The sequence below is a fragment of the Artemia sp. Qi Xiang Cuo genome, chromosome 8 (genome assembly GCF_049724085.1).
Source record: "Artemia sp. Qi Xiang Cuo chromosome 8, ASM4972408v1, whole genome shotgun sequence".
In the NCBI taxonomy this organism is placed as follows: Eukaryota; Metazoa; Arthropoda; class Branchiopoda; order Anostraca; family Artemiidae; genus Artemia; species Artemia sp. Qi Xiang Cuo.
The window spans coordinates 6,434,135-6,457,435 of NC_142801.1; the positions used below are offsets into that span (position 1 = coordinate 6,434,135).

The 23,301-nt window shown below is 35.1% G+C and overlaps 1 protein-coding gene across 1 annotated transcript in view; it reads left to right on the plus strand.

The window, feature by feature from the left end:
- The window catches only part of LOC148949097 (cytoplasmic dynein 2 heavy chain 1-like), a 336,505-nt gene that overhangs the window by 295,410 nt on the left and 17,794 nt on the right, over positions 1-23,301 (plus strand). The window contains exons 19-20 of the mRNA XM_089092625.1: positions 3,500-3,685; positions 20,069-20,287. Coding sequence (XP_088948751.1) covers positions 3,500-3,685; positions 20,069-20,287 — 405 coding nt within the window. The remainder of the gene's footprint in view (positions 1-3,499; positions 3,686-20,068; positions 20,288-23,301) is intronic.

Genomic DNA, 23,301 nt, shown 5'->3' on the forward strand with positions numbered 1-23,301 from the left:
TGAATTGGTTGATTAACCTGTGAGATTTAATTAGGGGCTATGGACCTGGGGTTAGGTGACCTTTTTTGTTTATTCAAGTAAATATAGTCTTCACTTTTGATGGATTCCCATTTATACATTGATTGTAAGAGGAGAGTGACACATGGTTTCAAAATAGACATTCGCTTTTGTTTCTTGTTTTAAAACGCCAATATGTGAGTTTGTTTCTTACTTATCTATTTATATTTTTTTTCTTCTTCGTGTGTTTAGTTGTTGTAATTCTATGTGTGTGATTTAAGAAAAACAAAATTCGTTTTTTCGTTGTGTTTTTTTTCCCGTTGATAAAGGATCCCGGACGTGGGGCCGAAATATTCAGAATATTTTTTAATTAAAGTGTTCATTTGTTTTTATTTATTGTTTCACTGCTTTATTAAAATTAAAACCCGTTTTTTCTTGCTTAATTTGTCTGAGGAATGCTCCGTAAATGGTTAGAGGTGTATGGTCTATATCTGTTATTAAGAGCTGCCACATATCTCGCTAGAAGTTGAACAATTTGAACAAAGTTACCGTTTTGTGTTTCAGTTCTCCTAAAGCCAATGCCTGTCTTACTAGGGTCCTTGTAACGTCCCAAAAAATTCACAATTCTTCTGTTTGTCTCTTCATCTTTTGCTGGCTACAAAACCTTTGTCCGAGTGCTTTTATCAAGTAGGAAATCCACATGACTGCTGTTATTGACGAAGTCACCAAAATAGGACAAAGCTGCTTTGTGTGACTCAGAGAAAAAATGACTATCCAATTTTCCTTTCTTCGGCTTTACTTTGCTCTTCATTTTGTAATATTGCAGCAGACCGTCTTCTACCCAAGCTTTTTCGGATTGGTCACTCCTGGAACCACTAGAGAAAAGAAAACACACAAAGCCAAAGGCAGTATCTTTCTGGATATTGTATTCTAAGAACTGGTAACCCTCATGCCGTCCCGGATGAAAACACCACTGTTTAATTTTTTTAAGTTGAAGGATCAACTGGGAATATACTCAGCTTTGGTTGATTAGGGCCACTTGAAATAAGATACTTCCTTTGGTTTTTGTTAGAGATTGGTTTCCTTATTCCTGGACCCTTGTGAACTATACTTTCAAAATCGTAACTGTGACTTTCCACAGCAACTCCACTAATTGTTGAAGTACTAAGAACTTCTTCAGTGCAATCGATTGTTAACTCATTTCATAGCGCAAACCATTGTATTTTCACAAAGATGTCTCTTGCATTCAACATATAATTTTCCCGGACAGTCTTAACAATGTCATGAGAACCAGCAATTAATGATATAATGTCTTGAAGCTTGGTGCTACATGTTAAAATACCTTGTTGGATCTTTGATGTGAAACGTCTTGCCCTATATTTGACTCCTTCTCATCATTTGTGTCGATCGATGGTGTTACATCAAAAATCACAGTAAAGAGCCGGAGGCACACATTTTGAATAATTTCTGTTCGTTATGATTTTTAACGTTGCTCAATACTTTCGTCCCAGGCAAACACTTATCTCCCCAATAGAATGGGCTGTCCCTGTGTCTTCAAAAGCACTCCTGTCCTGGGAAAAAAAAAATTCTGGGTACACAGCCAAATCTTTCTTGTCCTTCTCAAGCGTTGTATCTGTCTCAACTTCGTATGGTAGTCGAGTTTTTTTTTCATTGTCCTGTATATACTTTGTTTGAAAGGGTCTCCCTGGGCTACCTATCTTTGAATTCCTATTACTTTTCCATTGTGTTTAGAAATTTTCTTGCCTTCTTTTCCGCTCATAGTCAAAGTTTGACCCACACTCCATGCACATAACCTTGTCTTTTACTTTTGGTTTCTTCACATCATCTTGTCAGGTTTCATTTGAATCTTTCCACGCTACTGAACCATCAGACAAAAATAAATCCTATACCAACATGAACAGATTTTTAAGGCGAGTTGCAAGGCTATCAGTCCAGTCTCTTTAAACATGGTTTAATTTAAAGGACTCTGTTTAAATCCGAATTTATAAAAAATAAGAATTAAACGATAAAATAAAACGACTCAATTCTAATTACATGCAAATTTGTTTTTGATATCTACGAAAATCAACCATTTCTCTAATCAGAAATATGAAAATCCCAAAGTCTTTACAGGAGAGCCTTTTCATTAAACCAATACACCTTGAAATCCTTAAGCGTATTTTTTGAATGTGTGTTTTAAAAGAATAGCTTTTATCAATCACAAGTCCAAGGTACTTTATTGTTTTCCACCCGAAATATTAATAATATATATTTTGAAGAAGTAACTGGGGTAATGCGAGGGCAAAAATATGACTTTCTACCGTAAATTATGAAACTAGTTTTTTTGGTAAATTCAAAGCTGAAAAATTTGATGAACGCCAATCAAGAACATCAGAAAATGCAGTATCCAGTTTTGCAACCAACTCCTCGTCATTCCTCTTAGAAAATGAAATTGCCGTATCATCAGCAAAATGTTTGTTGAGACACGGAATTGCCAAAGCGTCGTAAAGATCATTTATATAAATCAGAAAAAGCAGAGGACCTAAGACAGAGCCTTGACGTACCCCAACCTTCGAAGATGAACCTTCAAAGTAGTAGTCGTAGTAACAGTAGTCGTAGTAGTCTTGGCAGTAGCCGAACTAGTATTAGTAATAGCAGTAGTAGTCGTTGCAGCAGTAGACTTAGTCGTAGTAGCATCACCAGTAGTAGTATGTACACAGTGTCTTTTGGTTAGTTGAACATCCCCCTCAACATGCCCTGTCTGTTTCAGCCTAAGTCTTTCCTGAGATATTGCTGATACGCTCTTTTGACGAACTGCATGCATATAATATGTTTTGATTTTGTTCAAGATCTCCTTCAACATTCCCTGAAGTTTCAACTTAATATCCTGAGCACTTTTGGTGACCCAGGATAAAAAATGTCCCGCTTTTCCAACAACAAAACCTATATATAGACAACAGATAACTTGCATAGCTTACAGCCCTTGCCGCAAGGGCTGTGGGGCACCTGTCATTCCTGGAGGCATATATATATATATATATATATATATATATATATATATATATATATATATATATATATATATATATATATATATATATATATATATATATATATATATATATATATATATATATATATATATATATATATATATATATATATATATATATATATATATATATATATATATATATATATATATATATATATATATATATATATATATATATATATATAATATATATCCTTTGAAAACGATATTTGAAAGGGATGCTCTAAAAAGGATATTTAAAAGGATATTGTTTCATCAACCATTTAAATACCTTGAAAAGTAAACAATGTAAAATTTTTGTCCGTAAATTAACCGAAAAATATCGAGGTAATGCCATGTAGTTCAAGGATTCGAAACATCCAAAAAGGGGCTTGACTCACCTTCCCTCTCCCCACCCCCATTAAAACCACTCAATGTAAAATAAAAATTTCTTATATGTATTTTTAGGAGGGGTTTCGAATCATAAATAATTTGCAGTCAGACAGAGAGATTCAGGATTTACTGAAGGATCTTACTTCTTCACCTTTAGATGTTGACATACTGATCAGAAACTCAGTGACGTCAAAGAAGACAAAACACCAAATTTCGGAGCAGCTAGGCCCTCTACTTAAGCTGTGGAAAACCTTGAATCAGGTGAGTTTTGAACTTGGATGCAAAAGCAGTGGCAGATCCAGGGGGGAGGGGCACCCCCTATCTTAGTCCTAAGTAGTGTAATTTACTTAATTAACTCAAATTTGCGTTAATTAAACTTGCTCCTAACGCAAGTTTATAGGATCAACCTATTTGCCCCCCCCCCTAAATTTTTTTTATTGGATCAACCTATTTTGCGCCCCTCCCCCTAAGAAATCCTTTATTTACCCCCGAGCAAAAGTATAAAATATATATAGCTATATATAGGCTACCCAATTTATACATACAATTATATGATTATGTAAAATATATAATTATAAAACACATATTCTTAACTCCAGAATCCATAATTATAAAACAATTATATAACATATATATAAAATTATAAAACTCAATATAAACAATAAAATATACATATTTAAAAATATAAATATACAGTAATGAAAAATTTGACCCTTTTATTCAGCTACCGAACATCAGATACTTTGTCTACTATACTTATACCCCTGTTCCCTAACAGTTTTTTTTTTTTTAGCACTTAATCCATATTATGCTCTCACTTCTAGAATCATAAGAGATCTTACTCTTCAAGTTTTTGAGTGCTGGACCTCAGAATTTTATGAAACCATCCAAGACTTTTACTTTCTGATTAAATTCTGATTAATTTTAATCTTCTGTTGCTGATATGAATTATTCGATTTTTTTTTTTTCAGCTTTTTAATTTGAAAGAGTTTGTACGACCTAAATAATTTATTTTTTATTATATTAGCTAATTTGGAGCCTTGGGTTACATCACAATCTGTAGATGTTTCGACTCCATATCTCTTGGGATATCTCAGTACTAGCATTTTTAACTCAAACGAAGCTGGACTTACGAACCTAAAAATCCTCAGTAATTCAAAAACTCGATAGCTTGAATGTTCGACTAAGAAAAAAAAATACACGTTTAAAACAAATAAGTAACTTTTAATACTTTTGTTCAGTGAATTTGATTTTTAGTTATTATTACGTAGCAACGTAACTTAGATGTCTAATTTAAATAAAAGCTACTGGTGTCTTTCTTTTCCTTTTATTCTCAAAAAGCTATTCTTGTTCATCAATAAAATTAAATAAACAAAGCAAGTTTTTTTTAACTGAAAGTAAGGAGCGACATCAAAACTTAAGACGAGCAGAAATTATTCCGTATATTAAAGGGCCTGTGCCCTCCTCAACGCCTCGCTCTTTACGCTAAAGTTTTTTATTGTTTTAAAAAATAGAGTTGTGAGAAAGAGTCAAACTACAGCTTAAAGAGCACGGCGTTGAGGAGGGGACAGGCCCTTTCATACACGGAATAGTTTCTGTTCGTTTTAAGTTTTAGCGTCGCTCCTTACTTTTAGTTAAAAAAACTCATTTTTTATTTAATTTCTGAACGTTTTTGAATTAATACAGGGTTTGATTTTTGCTCACCTTACATGAATAATTAAAACGGAATTTGCATATTAATTTTACTTTTTTTGGTTAAATGGCTTTCTCGAAAGTTGTTTAATTTTATTTACGAACGTTTTTATTAGTAGTAAATAAACATAACTTACGAATTAACTGACGTCATGGGCACCCATAGGCTGAATTGTAGGGGGGGGGGGGAGCTTACCTGGTGTAATCGGCACTGACAAACTGACAATCCACAGTCATTTGTTTTTTTTTTGTTTTTTTTTTAGTAAAGCGTGAGTTATGTTTTGGTCTTGAGAAGGCATGGGAGTGTTCAGCCCTAGTAATGTCAATTTTTGCTCGTTTTGAGTTTGACTCGGTTATTCACTATAATTTCTGTTCGTTTTGAGTTTCATTTAATTTTTGATAGTGATTTGGGGTAGTTATACGCTTAGAAGATTATTTGACTTTATTTCTGCCCATTTTTGACTTAATAGAGCTCTACTTTTCTTTGAAAACTTATTCTGTGGAAAAAGTTCTTTTTAATTAATACAAACATATGACACCGTCATTCCGCCCGGGGGGGGGGCTGCAGCCTCTTGCTCCCCTTATGGGCGCCCATGACTGACGTAACGAACTTCTATATTCGTATGTTTTTATTGCGTATATTAGGGGGTTCGCCCCCTAGTCAATACCAAGCTCTTTGCGCTAAAGTTAGAACTTTGTTGCAATTCTTTAAGAATGACCCCTTAATCACAAAGGCTGTTACTTAGAATAAATAGCTCTTATGGAATGACTAAAAAAACTTAAGCGTAAAGAGCGAGATATTGACAAGGGGGCGAACCCAATCGTATACGTAAGGATTTCTGCTCGTTTTAAATTTTGATGTTGCTCCTTACTTTCAGTTGTAAAACTTTTTTTTTTTTTTATTTAATTTGTGGTCGTTTTTTTAAATAATGCTGGGAAATTTGGTGCCCCCTTCATAGCAATGTCCCTTTCCCCATGAAAACTCCCTCCATAGAATTATCCTCCCATATAGCCTCTGACCCCCCCCCCCCCACCCACTACCAGAAAAAAAACCCTTTGAAAACGTCTGTACACTTCCCAATAACAAATACTATATGTAAACATTGGGCAAAGTTCATAACTTGCAGCCCTTCCCCCGGGGACTGAGGGGGATTAAATCCCCCTCAAAGACATAGTGATTATATTTTCGATCATGCTGAACAAAATGGCTATCTCAAAATTTTGATCAGGTGACTTTGGGAAAAAATGAGCGTGGGAGGGGGCCTAGTTGCCTTCCATTTTTTTTTTTTGGTCACTTAAAAATGGCACTAGAACTTTTAATTTTCGTTCAAATGAGCCCTCCTGAGAAATTCTAGGACCACTGGGTCGATACAATCACCCCTGGGGAAAAAAACAAATAAACACGCATCCGGGATCTTTCTTCTGGCAAAAAACACAAAATTCCACATTTTTGCAGATAGGAGCTTCAAACCTCTGCATTAGGGTTTCTCTGCTACGCTAAATCTGATGATGTGATTTTCATTAAGGTTCTATGACTTTTAGGGCGTGTTTCCTCCTTTTTTCGAAAATAAGCCAAATATTGTCAGTCACGTCACTTTTAATGGGTAAAACTGGGTAACTTGATGAAATTTATATATTTGAAATCAGCATAAAAATCTGATTCTTTTGATGTATCTATTGGTATCAAAATTCCTTTTTTAGAGTTTCGGTTACTATTGAGCCGGGTCGCTCCGTACTTATAGTTCGTTACTACGAACTGTTTCAGAAGCTAGTTTTTAAACTGAAAGTAAGGAGCAGCATCAAAATTTAAAACGAACAGAGATTTTCTCGTATATGAGGGCCCTACGCCTTCCTCAACCCTCGCTCTTTACACTAAAGTCTTAAAGTTCTTTAAAAGACACTTTTTATTCAAATTCAGCGGCCCTTGTGTTTGAGCAGTCTTTATGTCTTTTCGAGAATTGTAGCAAAAAGTGAGACTTTAGCCTAAGAGCGAGGGTTGAGGAAAAGGCAGCCCCCTTCTCATATACAGAGTATTTTTTTCGTTTTAAGTTTTTATGTAGCTCCTTACTTTCAGTGAAAAGCTTGTTTTTTATATAAGTTCTCAACGTATTTTCAGATCTTGCTAGGAAATCCCTCCCCCCCCCCCGCTCATGTGAAATTTTTCCACGAAAATTCTTCTTGAATACTTTCTTCTACATGGAAAATTCTCCCAGTGGAAAATCCCCACCCTGCAACAAAATTCTCCCCCGAAAAGTTTCTGCATATTTTCCAGTTACAAATACCATATATAAACAATGGACAATTGCACAACTTACAGTGCTTTCTCCGGGGGAAGTGAAGGGGATAACATATACCCACAGGTATATTTCATTGCACATGTCAACTATGCTCAACCGAATGGATATTTTCAAATTTTCATCAGGTTTTTTTGGGGGAAAGGGGCGTGAGAGTAGGGCTAGCCGCCCTCCAATCGTTCTGGTCGCTTAAAAAGGGCACTAGAACTTTCAATTTTCACTCGAATGAGCCCTCTTCCGATCTTTTAGGACTGTAGGACAGTTGGCTCGATGTGATCACTCATGGGAAAAACAAAACGATAAAAAAAACACAAATAACCACTCATCCGTGATCATTCTGATGAAAAATACAAAATTCCGCATTTTAAAGATAGGAGCTTGAAACTTCTACATTGGGGTTCTCTGATACGCTGAATCAGACAGTTTTTGGGTGCATTTCCCCCTTTTTTTGAAAATCGAGCAAAGTTTTCAGCCTCGTACCTTTGGATGGGTAACAGTAAAGTTTATTAGTTTTAAATATTTGGAAAAAAAGTAAAAAACATTTAAAGTCAACTCTTTTGATCTATCCATTGCTGGACAAATGACAAACTCTGTTTTTTAGAGTTTCGGTTACTATTAGTCCGTGTCGCTCCTTATTTACAGTTCGTTACCGCGAACTGTTTGATAAAAGCTTGTGGTCTCATTGTTTTCCTAATTTTGTTTTTCAATATTTATTCCTGTCCTTTGTAATAAAGAAGAGGAAAAAATGGTAAGACATCACTGCTTGTAATGTGAAAAAGTTATTTTTCTTGTAGGTCAAGATGAGGAACTGTGATTCTCTAAAATAGAGTTTTCCGATTCGATTGGTGCAGTTCCATTTTGATCCGACACCATTTTTTGGCGGTTTCAAGAAATTTTTCGGGATTTTTTTTTTATATTCATTTTTGCAAAGAACTTTTACCATAAAGATTAACCGAAATATTAGTTACTATTTTTGGATCAGATTCAAATGGCAATTCTTCCTCACTTGACAGTTTTTCTTGAAACGAGTTTTAAATTTTTGATGAATATGGATAGGGGTCGTTTTCTACTAGGTTCCCCTTAAGAATACCATAATGAATGAATTGTTTGATTATCTCTGGTCTAGTGAGAAATAAAGTACTGGGGAAACAATATCCCGGAATCTTGGAGAACCCTGTTATTATTCCCCTTTTATTGTAAAAAAAAAAAAAATCAGGCTCCTTATAATAAACTAATTAAACGTCATACTACCCGAAATCACCTGGTCAGACGTGTAGCCCTGGGGAGTCTCACCCCCTTGGACATACTACTGCCACTCAGTCACTTTTCTTAGTTGAACCGCTTTTCTAAATTGATTTGTACCCCTTCTGAAATATAATATGTAGTATCTCTTGTACGCTGACACTTTGAAACCATAACTTCTAATTTTCAAATCGTATCTTTAAAAGCTTTCGAATGACTTTTTCATTGTTATTTTATTTTTCATTTGAAAGGTGTTTAATGGTACCCTTTTCCCAGAATTTCATGAACACCAAATAAACTGGATACCTAATTTATTGCTGGGTCTTGAATTTGTTACCGTAGTGGGTTGGAAATAATAAATAAATAAAAAAAAAAAAACTTCTCCCCCTTCTGGAAGGCTTCCAGATATACACCAACTAGATTTGAATGTGTTCAAGATTTCAAGGACGCATCTCTGATCCAAGTATCTGGGTAAGCAGGCGAGTTTTTTTAATTAAAAGAAATTCGTACAACTCAAAGAAACGAGCAACATCAAAACTTAAAATGAACTGAAATCATTCCATATGTTAGGGGGGCTACCCCATCCTCGACCCTCACTCTTTTTGTAAAAGTATTTTAGTCCTTTAACAAGTTTTTATTCCAGTTCAATGGTACATGTATTTCAACAGTCGTTCTTAAAGGACAGGGACAAAAAGCTAAACTTTAGCTAAAAGATCGGGGATTGAGAAAGGGACAGTCCCCCTCATATACGGAATACTTTCTATTCGTTTTAAGTTTTAATATTGCTCTTTACGTTCAATTCAGAAAACAACTGTTTTTTTTTTTTGGTTTAATATCGATCGTTTTCCAAATCATGTCAAGAAATCCCCCCCTCCGTGGAAAATTTCCATAGGAAAATTCACCTCCCCCAAGAAAATTTCCCCATGGAAAATTCGACCCAAGGAAAATTCTCTCCGTACAATTCATTCCTCGTTGAAAATTCCTCAGAGAAAATTTACGCCGGACCGTTCCCATTAGAAAATTCTTCCTATTTTCAGTTTCAAAAACTTGTTGTTTATTTTTAATTTATCTTACCTAGTGTATGAGCTACACTACGCGACTTTTCAGGAATGAATACACCATCATCTAGCATTACTTTCTCTGCAACGGGGAAGCTCAGTATTAAGTCTTTTGACATTCATACATTGATTGGTTATCTCAGAAAATTTCCATAGGGGGGGGGGGCAGATACCAGAATAGCGGAGATTGGAGGAGAAAAAAATTTTGTGATAAAAAACTTGAGTGAGTTGCGCATAATACACATTTACACAAGTACCAAAATTCCTTCCCCCTACAGAAATTAAGTAATAATTAAACTCAAATAAAATTTTCAACTTTGGAAAGCCTTTTTTCCACGGGGGGGGGGGGGATTTTCGGGCGGAGGGTCATTTTCCATGGGGGGGCTATTTTCCACGGGGCGTATTTTCCGCAGGGGGTATTTTCCGAGGGGGTAATCGCCGGGGGGAGGGGGGTGAACGCCAACCACCAGACTGATCATGATACCTTTAGATTGATCATATTTCAAACAGTGAGTGTTACAAAAATGTGTTTATGTAGCGGTATAGAAAAACCAAGAGTTTTACTATAAAAAAAAGAATGGTTACTATTTTACTAATATTTTTACTAATTACTATTAATTTTACTATTCAATTTAAGCCATTTATTTGTAATTTATTTAGAATTATTTTTTGATTAATTATTTGTTGATTTATTAAAAGATCAATATTTTTAATTCACAAACTCTGGTATCTTGACTAAATTCCCGTTCAGGTTTTAGCTAAAAGTTAAGTTTCATTATTATGAAAGAAAAGCCAGCAAAATTCCTAATAGGATAAGACCTAATAGGATACAACCAATGGAATAGACACAGGATGATCATTATAGACTTAAGCAAAATTAAAATCTTACCCCTTAACTAGGATTTTATTTAAAAATTAAGGAAAATAATAAAAAAAAATGTACTTAAGTTTTTAGCTTGACAAAATATGAGCAAAAACCAAGACGAAACTGACTCCTGGTAGGGCACGACGCTGTATATATATAAAAATTCCTTTTTTTTATTAATTCCAAAATGCGGTAAGCTTTATCAAGCTTTGTCAAGCTAGGGCATAAGAATGCCCTTGAGAGTATTTACTCTACACCTTAAATCGGTTCCGGTTTCGGTCTCCTTTAGATAGATTAATTAAAAAAACTTTTTCCAGAAAATAAGTTTTTCAAAGAAAAATAAAGAACTTCATTAAACAAAAAATGAACAAGACTGAAGTAAAATAATCTATCAAGCGTGAAACTACCACAAATCAGCATCGATTATTAAATGAACCTCAAAACAAAGAGAAATGACAAGAATTAACATAGTCAAACTTAAAACAAGCAGAAATTAACACATGTTGGGTGCAAAACCCCTATGCCTCCCAGGGTCAGAACGAAATTTACACTTTACTGAAAAAATATAAATGTTTTTACTTTTATATCTTTAATAAATCAAATAATATTAACATTTTGATTACTAAATATCAGTATATGTATATTAAACTGACAATGCACATTCATTTGTATTTTTTCAGTAAAGTGCAAATTTTGTTCTGGCTTTGTGAAGACATAGGGGTTTTGCGCCCAACTTTCGTTAATTTCTGCTCGTTTTGAGTATGACTCGGTTATTTATTGTATTTCTGTTCGTTTTGGGTAATTTCATGAACTTTAAACTGCCTGGAACAAAATGGATATCTAAAAATTTTGATTGGATTTGTTTGGGCGTGGAAGGGGTGTTAGTTGCCTTCCAATCACTTTCGACTATTAAAAAGGGCACTAGCCATTTGAATTTCCAATTGAATGAGCCGTTTTTGAAGTTTCTACGACGACGTGTTCTATAAAAAACCTTGTATGCCCCCAGGGCATAACTTACAACCCTTGGCCTGATGGCTGTGGGAAAGTGTCCTCCTCAAAAATATAATTTCTATCTGGCAATCCACAACACTGAACAAAATGGCTGTCTAAAAATTTTGATTGGATGTGTTTTTGGGAAAAGGTGGGCGAGAGAGGGGGGTTAGTTGCCCTCAAATCACTTTTGACTATTAAAAAGGGCACTAGACCTTTGATTTCCAATTTAATGAGCACTTTTTCAAGTTTCTACGACAAAGATTTCAGTAAAAACTTATATGCTCCCAGGGCATAACTTATAACCCTTGCCCTGAAGACTGTGGGGGTAGTGTCCTGCTCAAAGGTATAATTTCCTGAACTTTAACTGCGTAGAAAAAAATGGCAATCGCAAAATTTTGATTGGATGTGTTTGGGGAAATGGTGGGCGTGGAAGGGGTGTTAGTTGCCTTCGAATTACTTTCGACTATTAAAAAGGGTACTAGCCATTTCAATTTATAATCGAATGAGCCCTTTTCGAATTTTCTACGACAACGCGTTCTATAAAAACTTTATATGCCCCCAGGGCATAACTTACAACCCTTGTCCTGAGGGCTCTGAGGCGGTTGTCATCCTCACAGACCTAATTTACAGAACTTAAAACTATGTTGAATAAAATGGCTATCTCAAAATTTTGATTGGATGTGTTAGGGGAAAAGGTGGGCGTGAGAGGGGGGTTAGTTGCAGTCAAATTACTTTCGACTATTAAAAAGGGTAATTGCCTTTTAAATTTCCAATCGAATGAGCCTTTTTTGAAGTTTCTACGACAACACCTTCTATAAATACCTTATATACCCAGAAAATAACTTACAACCCTTGCCCTGAAGGCTGTGGGGGAGTGTCCTCCTCCAAAAAATTATTTCCAACAGGAAAATCAACTACGCTGAACAAAATGGCTATCTCAAAATTTTTATTGGATGTGTTTGGGGGAATGATGGGCGTGGGGGAGATAGTTGCCCTCCAATCGCTTTCGACTATTAGAAAGGGTACTAGCCCTTTGAATTTCCAATTGAATGAGCCTTTTTTTGAAGTTTCTACGACAACGCCTTCGATAAAAACCTTATATGCCCCCAGGGCATAACTTAAAACCCTTGCCCCTAGTGTTATGGGGGAGTGTTCTCCTCAAAAACATATTTTATATCTGGAAATCAACTACGCTGAACAAAACGACTATCTCAAACTTTTGATTGGATGTGTTTGGGGGAATGAGGGGCCTGGGGGGGGGCTAGTTGCCCTCCAAACATTCGACTATTAAAAAGGGCACTAGCCCTTTGAATTTCCAATTGGATGTACCTTTTTTGAAGTTTCTACGACAATGCCTTCTATAAAAACCTTATATGCCCCCAGGGCATAACTTAAAAATCTTGCCCCGAGGGTTGTGGGGGAGTGTCCACCTCAAAAACATATTTTCCATCTAGAAATCAACTACGCTGAACAAAATGGCTATCTCAAAATTTGGATTGGATGGGTTTGGGGGAATGATGGGCGTGGGGGGGGGGTGCTAGTTGCGCTCACTTTCGACTATTAAAAAGGGCCTAGCCACTCCAATTTCCAATCGAATGAGCCCTTTTCGAAGTTTCTACGACAACTCCTTCGATACAAAGTGCGTGGGTATGGAGAACAAGAAAAAAGAAAAATAAATAATACATTGTGCCCACATCGTTTTTTACTTAGGCAGCGCTATCGCGCTGCCTATGATAAATAATGACCTATATTGAGTTAATCTAGGAATTGAATTGAATTCAGAAATGATTCTAAACAAGTTTCATAGCAGTTCTTAAAGACAAAACAAAAATAATGAATTCTTTTTCTTTGATTAGTTGTTATACTTCTATTTTCTTCCTATTCTGGTCTAAACTCCAGGGGGGCCATGACCACCCTGCCCGCCTCCCCTGTTGGTGCCCATGTAGTATTGCGGAACAAAATAACAGAAAAATCACTTTCCACGGTACAATCTATTTCTTAACTGAGAAGGGCTCTAAAAGTTTTAATTCCTGTTCGAGTGAGCCTCTCCCGGTATTGTAGAACAATTTGTTCGATGTGATCACTCTTGGAGAAATAAAAACAAATAAACACGCATTCGTGATCTTTTCTTCTGGCCAAAAATACAACATTTCCCCCTATTTTTAGATAGGAGCTTGAAACCTCTAAAGTATGGTTACCTGGTATTCTGAATCTGACGGTATGATTTTCATCAAGATCACTTGGCTTTTTGGTTGTGTTTCCTCTTTTTTTTAAACAGGCAGATTTTCTAAAATTTACGCCGGACCGTTCCCATTAGAAAATTCTTCCTATTTTCAGTTTAAAAAACTTGTTGTTTATTTTTAATTTATCTTACCTAGTGTATGAGCTACACTACGGGACTTTTCAGGAACGAATACACCACCATCTATCATTACTTTCTCTGCAACGGGGAAGCTCAGTATTAAGTCTTTTGACATTCATACATTCATTGGTTATCTCAGAAAATTTCCAGAGGGGGGGGGGCAGATACCAGAATAGTGGAGATTGGAGGAGAAATAAATTTTTTGGGGAAAAAAAACTTGAGTGAGTTGCGCATAATACACATTTACACAAGTACCAAAATTCCTTCCCCCAACGGAAATGAAATTAAAAAAATAAAACTCAAATAAAATTCTCAAATTTGGAAAGCCTTTTTTTCCACGGGGGGGGGGTATTTTTGGGCGGAGGGTCATTTTCCATGGGGGGGGGCTATTTTACACGGGGCGTATTTTCCGCAGGGGGTATTTTCCGAGGGGGTAATCGCCGGTGGGAGGGGGAGGGGGTGAACGCCAACCACCAGACTGATCATGAGACCTTTAGATTGATCATATTTCAAACAGTGAGTGTTACAAAAATGTGATTCTGTACCGGTATAGAAAAACCAAGAGTTTTACTATAAAAAAAAGAATGGTTACTATTTTACTAATATTTTTACTAATTACTATTAATTTTACTATTCAATTTAAGCCATTTATTTGTAATTTATTTAGAATTATTTTTTGATTAATTATTAATTATTTATTGATTAATTAAAAGATCAATATTTTTAATTCACAAATTCTGGTAACTCGACTAAATTCCCGTTCGGGTTTAAGCTAAAAGTTAAGTTTCATTATTATCAAAGAAAAGCAAGCAAAATTCCTAATAGGATAAGATCTTATAGGATACAACTAATGAAATAGACACAGGATGATCATTATAGACTTAAGCAAAATTAGACTCTTACCCCTTAACTAGGATTTTATTTAAAAATTAAGGAAAAGAATAAAAAAATGTATTTAAGTTTTTAGCTTGACAAAATATGAGCAAAAACCAAGACGAAACTGACTCCTGGTAGGGCACGACGCTGTATATATATAAAATTCCTTTTGTTTATTAATTCCAAAATGCGGTAAGCTTTATCAAGCTTGTCGCACTATTGCTAGGGCATAAGAATGCTCTTGAGACTATTTACTCTACACCCTATATCGGGTTCCGGTTTCGGTCTCCTTTAGATAGATTAATTAAAAAAACTTTTTCCACAAAATAAGTTTTTCAAAGAAAAGTAAAGAACTCCATTAAACAAAAAATGAGCAAAAATAAAATCAAATAATCTATTAAGCGTGAAACTACCACAAATCAGCATCGATAATTAAATGAAACCCAAAACGAACAGAAATTACAATAAATAACCGAGTCAAACTCAAAACAAGCAGAAATTAAGATAAGTTGGGCGCAAAACCCCTATGCCTTCCCAAGGCCAGAACAAAATTTGCACTTTACTGAAAAAATATAAATGTTTTTACTTTTATATCTTTAATAAATCAAATAATATTAACATTTTGATTACTAAATATCAGTATATGTATATTAAACTGACAATGCACATTCATTTGTATTTTTTCAGTAAATTACAACTTTTGTTCAGGCCTTGGGAAGGCATAGGGGTTTTGCGCCCAACTTATGTTAATTTCTGCTCGTTTTGAGTTTGACTTGGTTATTTATTGTAATTTCTGTTCGTTTTGGGTAATTTCATGAACTTTAAACTGCCTGGAACAAAATGGACATCTAAAAGTTTTGATTGGATATGTTTGGGCGTGGAAGGGGTGTTAGTTGCCTTCCAATCACTTTCGACTATTAAAAAGGGCACTAGCCATTTCAATTTCCATTCGAATGAGCAGTTTTTGAAGTTTCTACGACGACTCGTTCTATAAAAACCTTGTATGCCCCCAGGGCATAACTTACAACCCTTGGCCTGAGGGCTGTGGGAAAGTGTCCTCCTCCAAAATATAATTTCTATCTGGAAATGCACAACACTGAAAAAAATGGCTATCTAAAAATTTTGATTGGATGTATTTTGGGGAAAAGGTGGGCGAGAGAGGGGGACCAGTTGCCCTCAAATCACTTTCGACTATTAAAAAGGTCACTAGACCTTTGAATTTCCAATCGAATGAGCACTTTTTCAAGTTTCTACGACAAAGATTTCAGTAAAAACTTATATGCTCCCAGGGCATAACTTATAACCCTTGCCCTGAAGACTGTGGGGGTAGTGTCCTGCTCAAAGGTATAATTTCCTGAACTTTAACTGCGTAGAACAAAATGCCTATCTCAAAATTTAGATTGGATGTGTTTGGGGAAATGGTGGGCGTGGAAGGGGTGTTAGTTGTAATCAAGTGAGCCCTTTTCGAATTTTCTACGACAACGCGTTCAATAAAAACTTTATATGCCCCCAGGGCATGAATTACCACCCTTGTCCTGAGGGCTGTGATGGGGTTGTCATCCTCAAAGACATAATTTCCAGAACTTAAAACTATGTTGAATAGAATGCTATCTTCACCTGTCTACGGGACGTTTTAGGTAGCAATATGGGCGTGAGAGGGGGGTTTGTTTCCCTCATATAACTTTTAACTTTTAAAAAGAACATTAGCCTTTTGAATTTTCATTTGAAGGAGCCTGTTTTGCTGCTTCCATGACAATGCCTTCTATAAAAACCTTATATGTCTTCAGGGAATAACTTACAACCCTTGCCCTGAAGGCTGTGGGGGAGTGTCCTCCTCCAAAAAATTATTTCTAACAGGAAATCAACTACGCTGAACAAAATGGGTATCTCAAAATTTTGATTGGATGTGTTTGGGGGAATGATGGGCGTGGGGGGACTAGTTGCCCTTCAATCACTTTCGACAATTAGAAAGGGTACTAGCCCTTTCAACTACGCTTAACAAAATGGCTATCTCAAAATTTTGATTGAATGTGTTTGGGGGAATGATGGGCGTGTGGGGGGGGGTGCTAGTTGCGCTCACTTACGACTATTAAAAAGGGCCTAGCCACTCCAATTTTCAATCGAATGAGCCCTTTTCGAAGTTTCTACGACAACTCCTTCGATACAAAGTGCCCCGGTATGGAGAACAAGAAAAAAGAAAAATAAATAATACATTGTGCCCACATCGTTTTTTACTTAGGCAGCGCTATCGCGCTGCCTATGATAAATAATGACCTATATTGAGTTAATCTAGGAATTGAATTGAATTCAGAAATGATTCTAAACAAGTTTCATAGCAGTTCTTAAAGACAAAACAAAAATAATGAATTCTTTTTCTTTGATTAGTTGTTATACCTCTATTTCTCTTCCAACTCTGGTCTAAATTCCAGGGGGGCCATGGCCACCCTGCCCCCCCCCCTGGTGGTGCCCATGTAGTTTTGTGGAACAAAATAACAGAAAAATCACTTTACACGGTACAATCTATTTCTTAACTGAGAAGGGCTCTAAAAGTTTTAATTCCTGTTCGAGTGAGCCTCTCCCGGTATTGTAGAACAATTTGTTCGATGTGATCACTCTTGGAGAAATAAAAACAAATAAACACGCATTCGTGATCTTTTCTTCTGGCCAAAAATACAACATTTCCCCCTATTTTTAGATAGGAGCTTGAAACCTCTAAAGTATGGTTACCTGGTATTCTGAATCTGACGGTATGATTTTCATCAAGATCACTTGGCTTTTTGGTTGTGTTTCCACTTTTTTTTAATTTTTTTTTTAATTAAAAAAAAAAAAAAAAAATTCTCAGACTCTTAGCTTTTGATGAGTAGCATTAAACTTAATGAATTTTATATTTTTCGAATTAGCAAAAAAATCCAATTCTTTTGATGTATTAATTGTTATCAAAATTCGTTTTTTTAGAGTTTTAGTTATTATTGGGCCGACTCGCATCGTAGGCTGAACCTTGCGACCCATAATTTTCTGGAATCTAATTTTAGTCGTTGTAGGCTATATAAAACTAGCACACTTTTTAATGCAATTAAATAAAAAAAAACAAGTTTTTTAAACTGAAAGTAAGGAGCGACATTAAAACTTAAAACGAACAGAAATTATTCCGTATATGAAAGGGGCTGTCCCCTCCTCAACGCCTCGCTCTTTACGCTAAAGTTTTTTATTGTTTTAAAAATTAAATTTGTGAGACAGAGTCAAACTTTAGCGTAAAGAGCGAGGCGTTGAGGAGGGGACATCCCCTTTCATATATGGAATCATTTATGGTCGTTTTAAGTTTTAATGTCGCTCCTTACTTTCAGTTTAAAAAACTTGTTTTTTTTATTTAATTTCTGATCGTTTTTAGTTAATGCAGCTTTTATTTTGGCTCGCCGTCATTGAATAAGTAAACAAAATTTGCATAAAAATTTTACTTTTCTTTTGCTATATGGCTGTCTCTAAATTTGGTTCTGACGTAATTTACAAATTAACTTACGTAACGAACTTCTATATTCGTATATTTTTCTTCTGGCAAAAAATATACAGTTGCAGATTTTTGCAGATATGAGCTTGAAACCAATATTATAGGGTTTTCTGATACGCTGAATCTCACGGTGTGATTTTCATTAAAATGTTTTCACTTTTAGGGGATGTTTCCCCCCTCTTTAAAAAATCAGGTAAATTTTCTCAGGCTCGTAGCCTTTGATGAGCAATACTAAACTTAATAAAATTCATATATTTAGAATCAACCTTATAAGCCCATTCTTTTGATACATTTATTGACATCAGAGTTCCGTTTTAAAAATTTTTGACTACTATTGAGCCGTATCGCTTGTTTTTTTTTATTGTTTTTTTTTTATTACGTATATGTTATTACGTATATTATGGGGTTCTAGTCAATACCACGCTCTTTACGTTAAAAGTTAAAAAAATTTTAAATTCACAAACCCCTGAATCACAAAGGCCGTTTAATTATAATAGATAGCTCTTTTGAAAGCAATAAAAACAAACTTTAGCGTAAAGAGCGAGGTATTGAATAGGGGGCGAACCCCCTCCTATACGTAATATTTTCTGTTCATTTTAACTTTTAATGTTGTTCCTTACTTTAAGTTCAAAAAAGTTGTTTTTTTAATTGAATTTCTTATCTTTTTTTAAATAATGCTTGGAAATCCGACGCCCCCTCAATAGAAAGATCCCCTACCCCAAAGAACACTCCTCTCCGTAACTTGTCTACCAATTAACCCCCTCCTCCAGCCCCCCCCCCCCCCCACCAGAAAAAAATCCTTCCTGATAAGTTGGGTAAGAGTTCCAAGACCCCATACGATAGTTAAGCTATGGGCCAAGTTCATAAGGTGCAGCCCTTCCCCGGGGAACTGTGGGGGATTAAGTCATCGTAAAAGACATATTTATTAGATTTTCGACTATGCTGAACAAAATGGCTATCTCAAAATTTTAATTGGGTGACTTTGAGAAAAAAATGAGCGTGGGAGGGGGCCTAGTTGCCCTCCATTTTTTTTTTTGTCACTCAAAAAGGGCACTAGAACTTTTAATTTCCGTTCCAATGAGCCCTTCTACGATATTCTAGGACCACTGGGTCAATACGATTACCCCTGGGGGAAAAAAAAACAAATAAACACGCACCCGTGATCTTTCTTCTGGCAAAAAATGAAAAATGCCACATTTTTGTAGATAGGAGCTTGAAACCTCTACAGTAGGGTTCTCTGATACGCTGAATATGATGGTGTGAATGTCATTAAGGTTCTATAACAATTAGGAGGTCTTTCCCCCTTTTTTCGAAAATCAGCCAAATTTTCTCAGGCGCGTAACTTTTGATGCGTAAAATTAAACTTGATGAAACTTATATATTTGAAATCAGAATTAAAATCTGATTCTTTTGATGTATCTATTGGTACCAAAATTCCGTTTTTTAGAGTTTCGGTTACCATTGAGCCGGGTCGCTGCTTACTTACAGTTCGTTACCACGAACTGTTTGAAAGCAGTCATCTCTGTTTTTTAAATACCAATAGTGTTTTTTTATACTTTCGTTCATGTAGAAAAAAAGACAATTTTTATTTTTACGAGTGAAAATGTAGCCAAAAAACATCATCCCTTTTTTTGTATAGAACTAGCAAAAATAGAACCAAAGCTATAACTATTCTTTTGTCAGGGATATACATTTTCTATTCCTTTTTTGTCATTTAGCTATGTATATCGTGGTTATCTTTTATTTTTCATTTTAAGTATTCTTTTGTTAAGGATACAACCCTCGTGAAGAAGAAGCTGCCAAATATCGAAGCAGAAACACCAATTTCCAGATTTTTTGAATCTCAACTTCAATTGGCATACGAACTTGTGTCAATCGTCCACAAGGACTTATCAGCAATAACTAGAACGTTGCGTGGACAGGACGCCATCAAATCACACATTTTACCAGTTATTGATTCTTTGATGAAAAATATAGTAAGTAGGGTAGTTTTTTAACATAACTATTTAAAAATTACAGATTATAAGGCTTTCGCACCCTATCGGTGTTTTGATTCTCAGACGGCAATTATACAAATTCGAATTTCTAGTTGAAATTGATTGTAATTTTAGGGCGTGTTCCCGGTCCAACGAAAAGTTAACAATATTTAATAAAAATTTAATATCTCTTTCCAGGTGAGAGCGAATTAACAGCTGGAATGATCGAAAATTAAATTTGTATTAAATTTTTGTGAATACGGTTAACTAGCGTATTTACTGAATTAACTTCTGTACATTCATCATCCAAGTGGGATAAATGGAGGCAAATGACCAATCTAATAGTAATAAATGAATATTAAGCAATCAAAACTCATATTTTTTATATTTTACTCATTGCTTATTAATATTACTCGTGTTTTAATAATAAATTACAATGCATATTAAGGCATTAGTTAATACACTGTTCCAGGTTGGCAGTTAATTAGTACTAAATTTGAAGTAAATTCGAATTAAATTTCAATTTCCACCTGGAACACACTTTTAGTTTAGAAGTGAGAAATGTTAAAATTTTCATTTAAAAGACAAAATAATTCTCAAGTTAACTTTATTTAAAAAACACCTTAAGATATTTATCCCATAAAAAAAGTTTAGTTCCTTCATATATAACGTTATAATCTTCAGGTTTGTGTAACCAGATAAAATGGTATTTGGCAAAACAGACTATTTTGAATATAAAAGCTTGGGTTTTCACACTCATTTTAGTGTATCCAGAGTTCTGTCACTTTGTTATCGCCTTACTTAATATGATAATTCCGCTTATATTGTTTTTTTTAGAGCCCAATTCCCACCTACTTTTGGACCATCACGTGTTGATCCTTCTAAATTATCATATACTAACAAGAGCTCTAACAAGCTCTTAAAAATTCAACGATCATTTTTAGTTTGAAACTCTTGAATCAGTAAATGTTTTTTTTATCCATCCATCTCCGTATACCGAAAACCAGAATTGTATCTTTGAGAAATCGAGAAAGATCAATTATAAATTTGTAACTTTGTAATGGCAAATTGACAAAAAATTCCCACGGTGCTTCTTAAGTGTGAATATATTTTGAAGGGGTCTGGGAAATAAATTTATGATGAGGGAGGAGTTCCGACATCATCAAAACTTCCAAGGGCATGCGCTAAGCTTAAAATTTGAATACAGATAGTTCAGGGGCAGGGGGCATGTACTTATTGTCAACTTATTTTTAACCATTCTTTTAGTTAATGGTTTTACTTGCTTCTTTTTTTCCGGATCAAATCATCTTCTTGTCCCAATCTGATATTTTAAAACGAAAGAAATGTATGTTGAGATTTTAGTGTAAAAGTGTGGAAAACTTTGTAATTTCACAAATCGAGAATCAATTTTTGGCCATCCTACATTTGTCTTTTAAGCTAGCAAACTCTAGCAATGGCTCTAAGAAGACCTTACAAAATATGAGGAGGCTCATTCACATGATTTTTTTTTGGGGGGGGGGAGGGGTAGAACGTCCTCCCTTGTGTACGTCTCTGATCCCAGGAGTCATTTTCGTTTGAAATTCACGAGTTGCAAAATTTTTTTTTTAGCTCTAAGTATCTTAGTTTCCCAAATCAGCATCTCAATCTCAAGAATTTTCCAGTCAGCACTGCCAAGTTTGTTATTAAGGAATGTCAAAATTCTGAAATTGAATGGAGAGCAACTAACCCCCCTCTCACGCCCGCCATTTCCCCAAACACACTCAATCAAATTTTTAGGTATCCATTTTGTTTTACGTAGTTGAAAGTTCTGTAAATTATGTATTTGAGGATGACAAACCCCCGAAAGCTCCAGAGCAAAGATTGTAAGTTATGCCCTGGGGGCATATAAGGTTTTTATAGATAGTGTGGTCGTAGAAACTTCAAAACGAGCTCATTCAAATGGAAATTGAGAGGGCTGGTACCCTTTTTAATAGTCAAAAATGATTGGAGGGTAACTAACCCCCCTCTCACGGTCACCATTTCCCCAAACACATCCAATCAGAATTTTCAGAAAACCATTTTGTTCAACGTGGTTGAAAGGTCTGGAAATTATTCTTTTAAGGATGCGAACTATAAGAAAAATAGCTTAAAACTTAAACCTTAATTGCTTAAAACTTAATTGTCACTTTTTTAGGGAAGGGTCCTTTAGCCCGATCTCAGGAAAAAATTTATTTCTTAGAAGGGGGTCAAAATTCATCAAAGATCCGAAAAATATGCGGAAAATTGTAAAAAAATTGGAGAATTCAATGTCCTTATAATTTATTTTCATAAAAAATAGCGAACATTTATGACTGCAAGTTCTGGCTAATATATTGTTTTTTTAATTGAGTAATAGGGAAGGAATTATTTTTCAAAGAGCTATAAGAAATAGCGACTGAACGAGTAGGGATGTAAAACACTAGACACCCCACATTGGGCTGAGGTGATGACGTGATTAACATCATGTTGGCACCATGAATTCATGACGTTACAACGTCAAGTTGGCGCCATGGGCTTCCATGGCACCAAAAACTAACAAATTTTTATATAAAGTACTTTCGTAAGGTATTTGTCCCTACTCACGTAATAATTCCACCTTTTTGATTTTGCAGCAATTGTTTCAAGATTTAATTTCAATCAAGCAGACGTATATAGTGTTGTGAAGTAGTTCAGTTATAAATTTCCTTTTTTTATGGATCATCTTTCAAGTTTTTTTTTTATTTTTATATTTTCGTTTTAGTTTTATTTTTTCAAGTTTTAGTTTCAGTTTTTACTTTCAAGAATATGGAAGATTCGCCCACAGAGAGTTTAATGGCAAAAAATATTTGGACTCAAATACCTTTTATTATTTTTACTGGTCAAAATTTCGCACAAAAGAGCCAATCAGAATCGCACGAAAGAGCCAATCAGAATCAGAGCCAATGAGAGCCAAAAAGAATCTTCATGTGGAAGATTCGCACACAGGGAGTTTAATTGTAAAAATATTTCACTCAAAT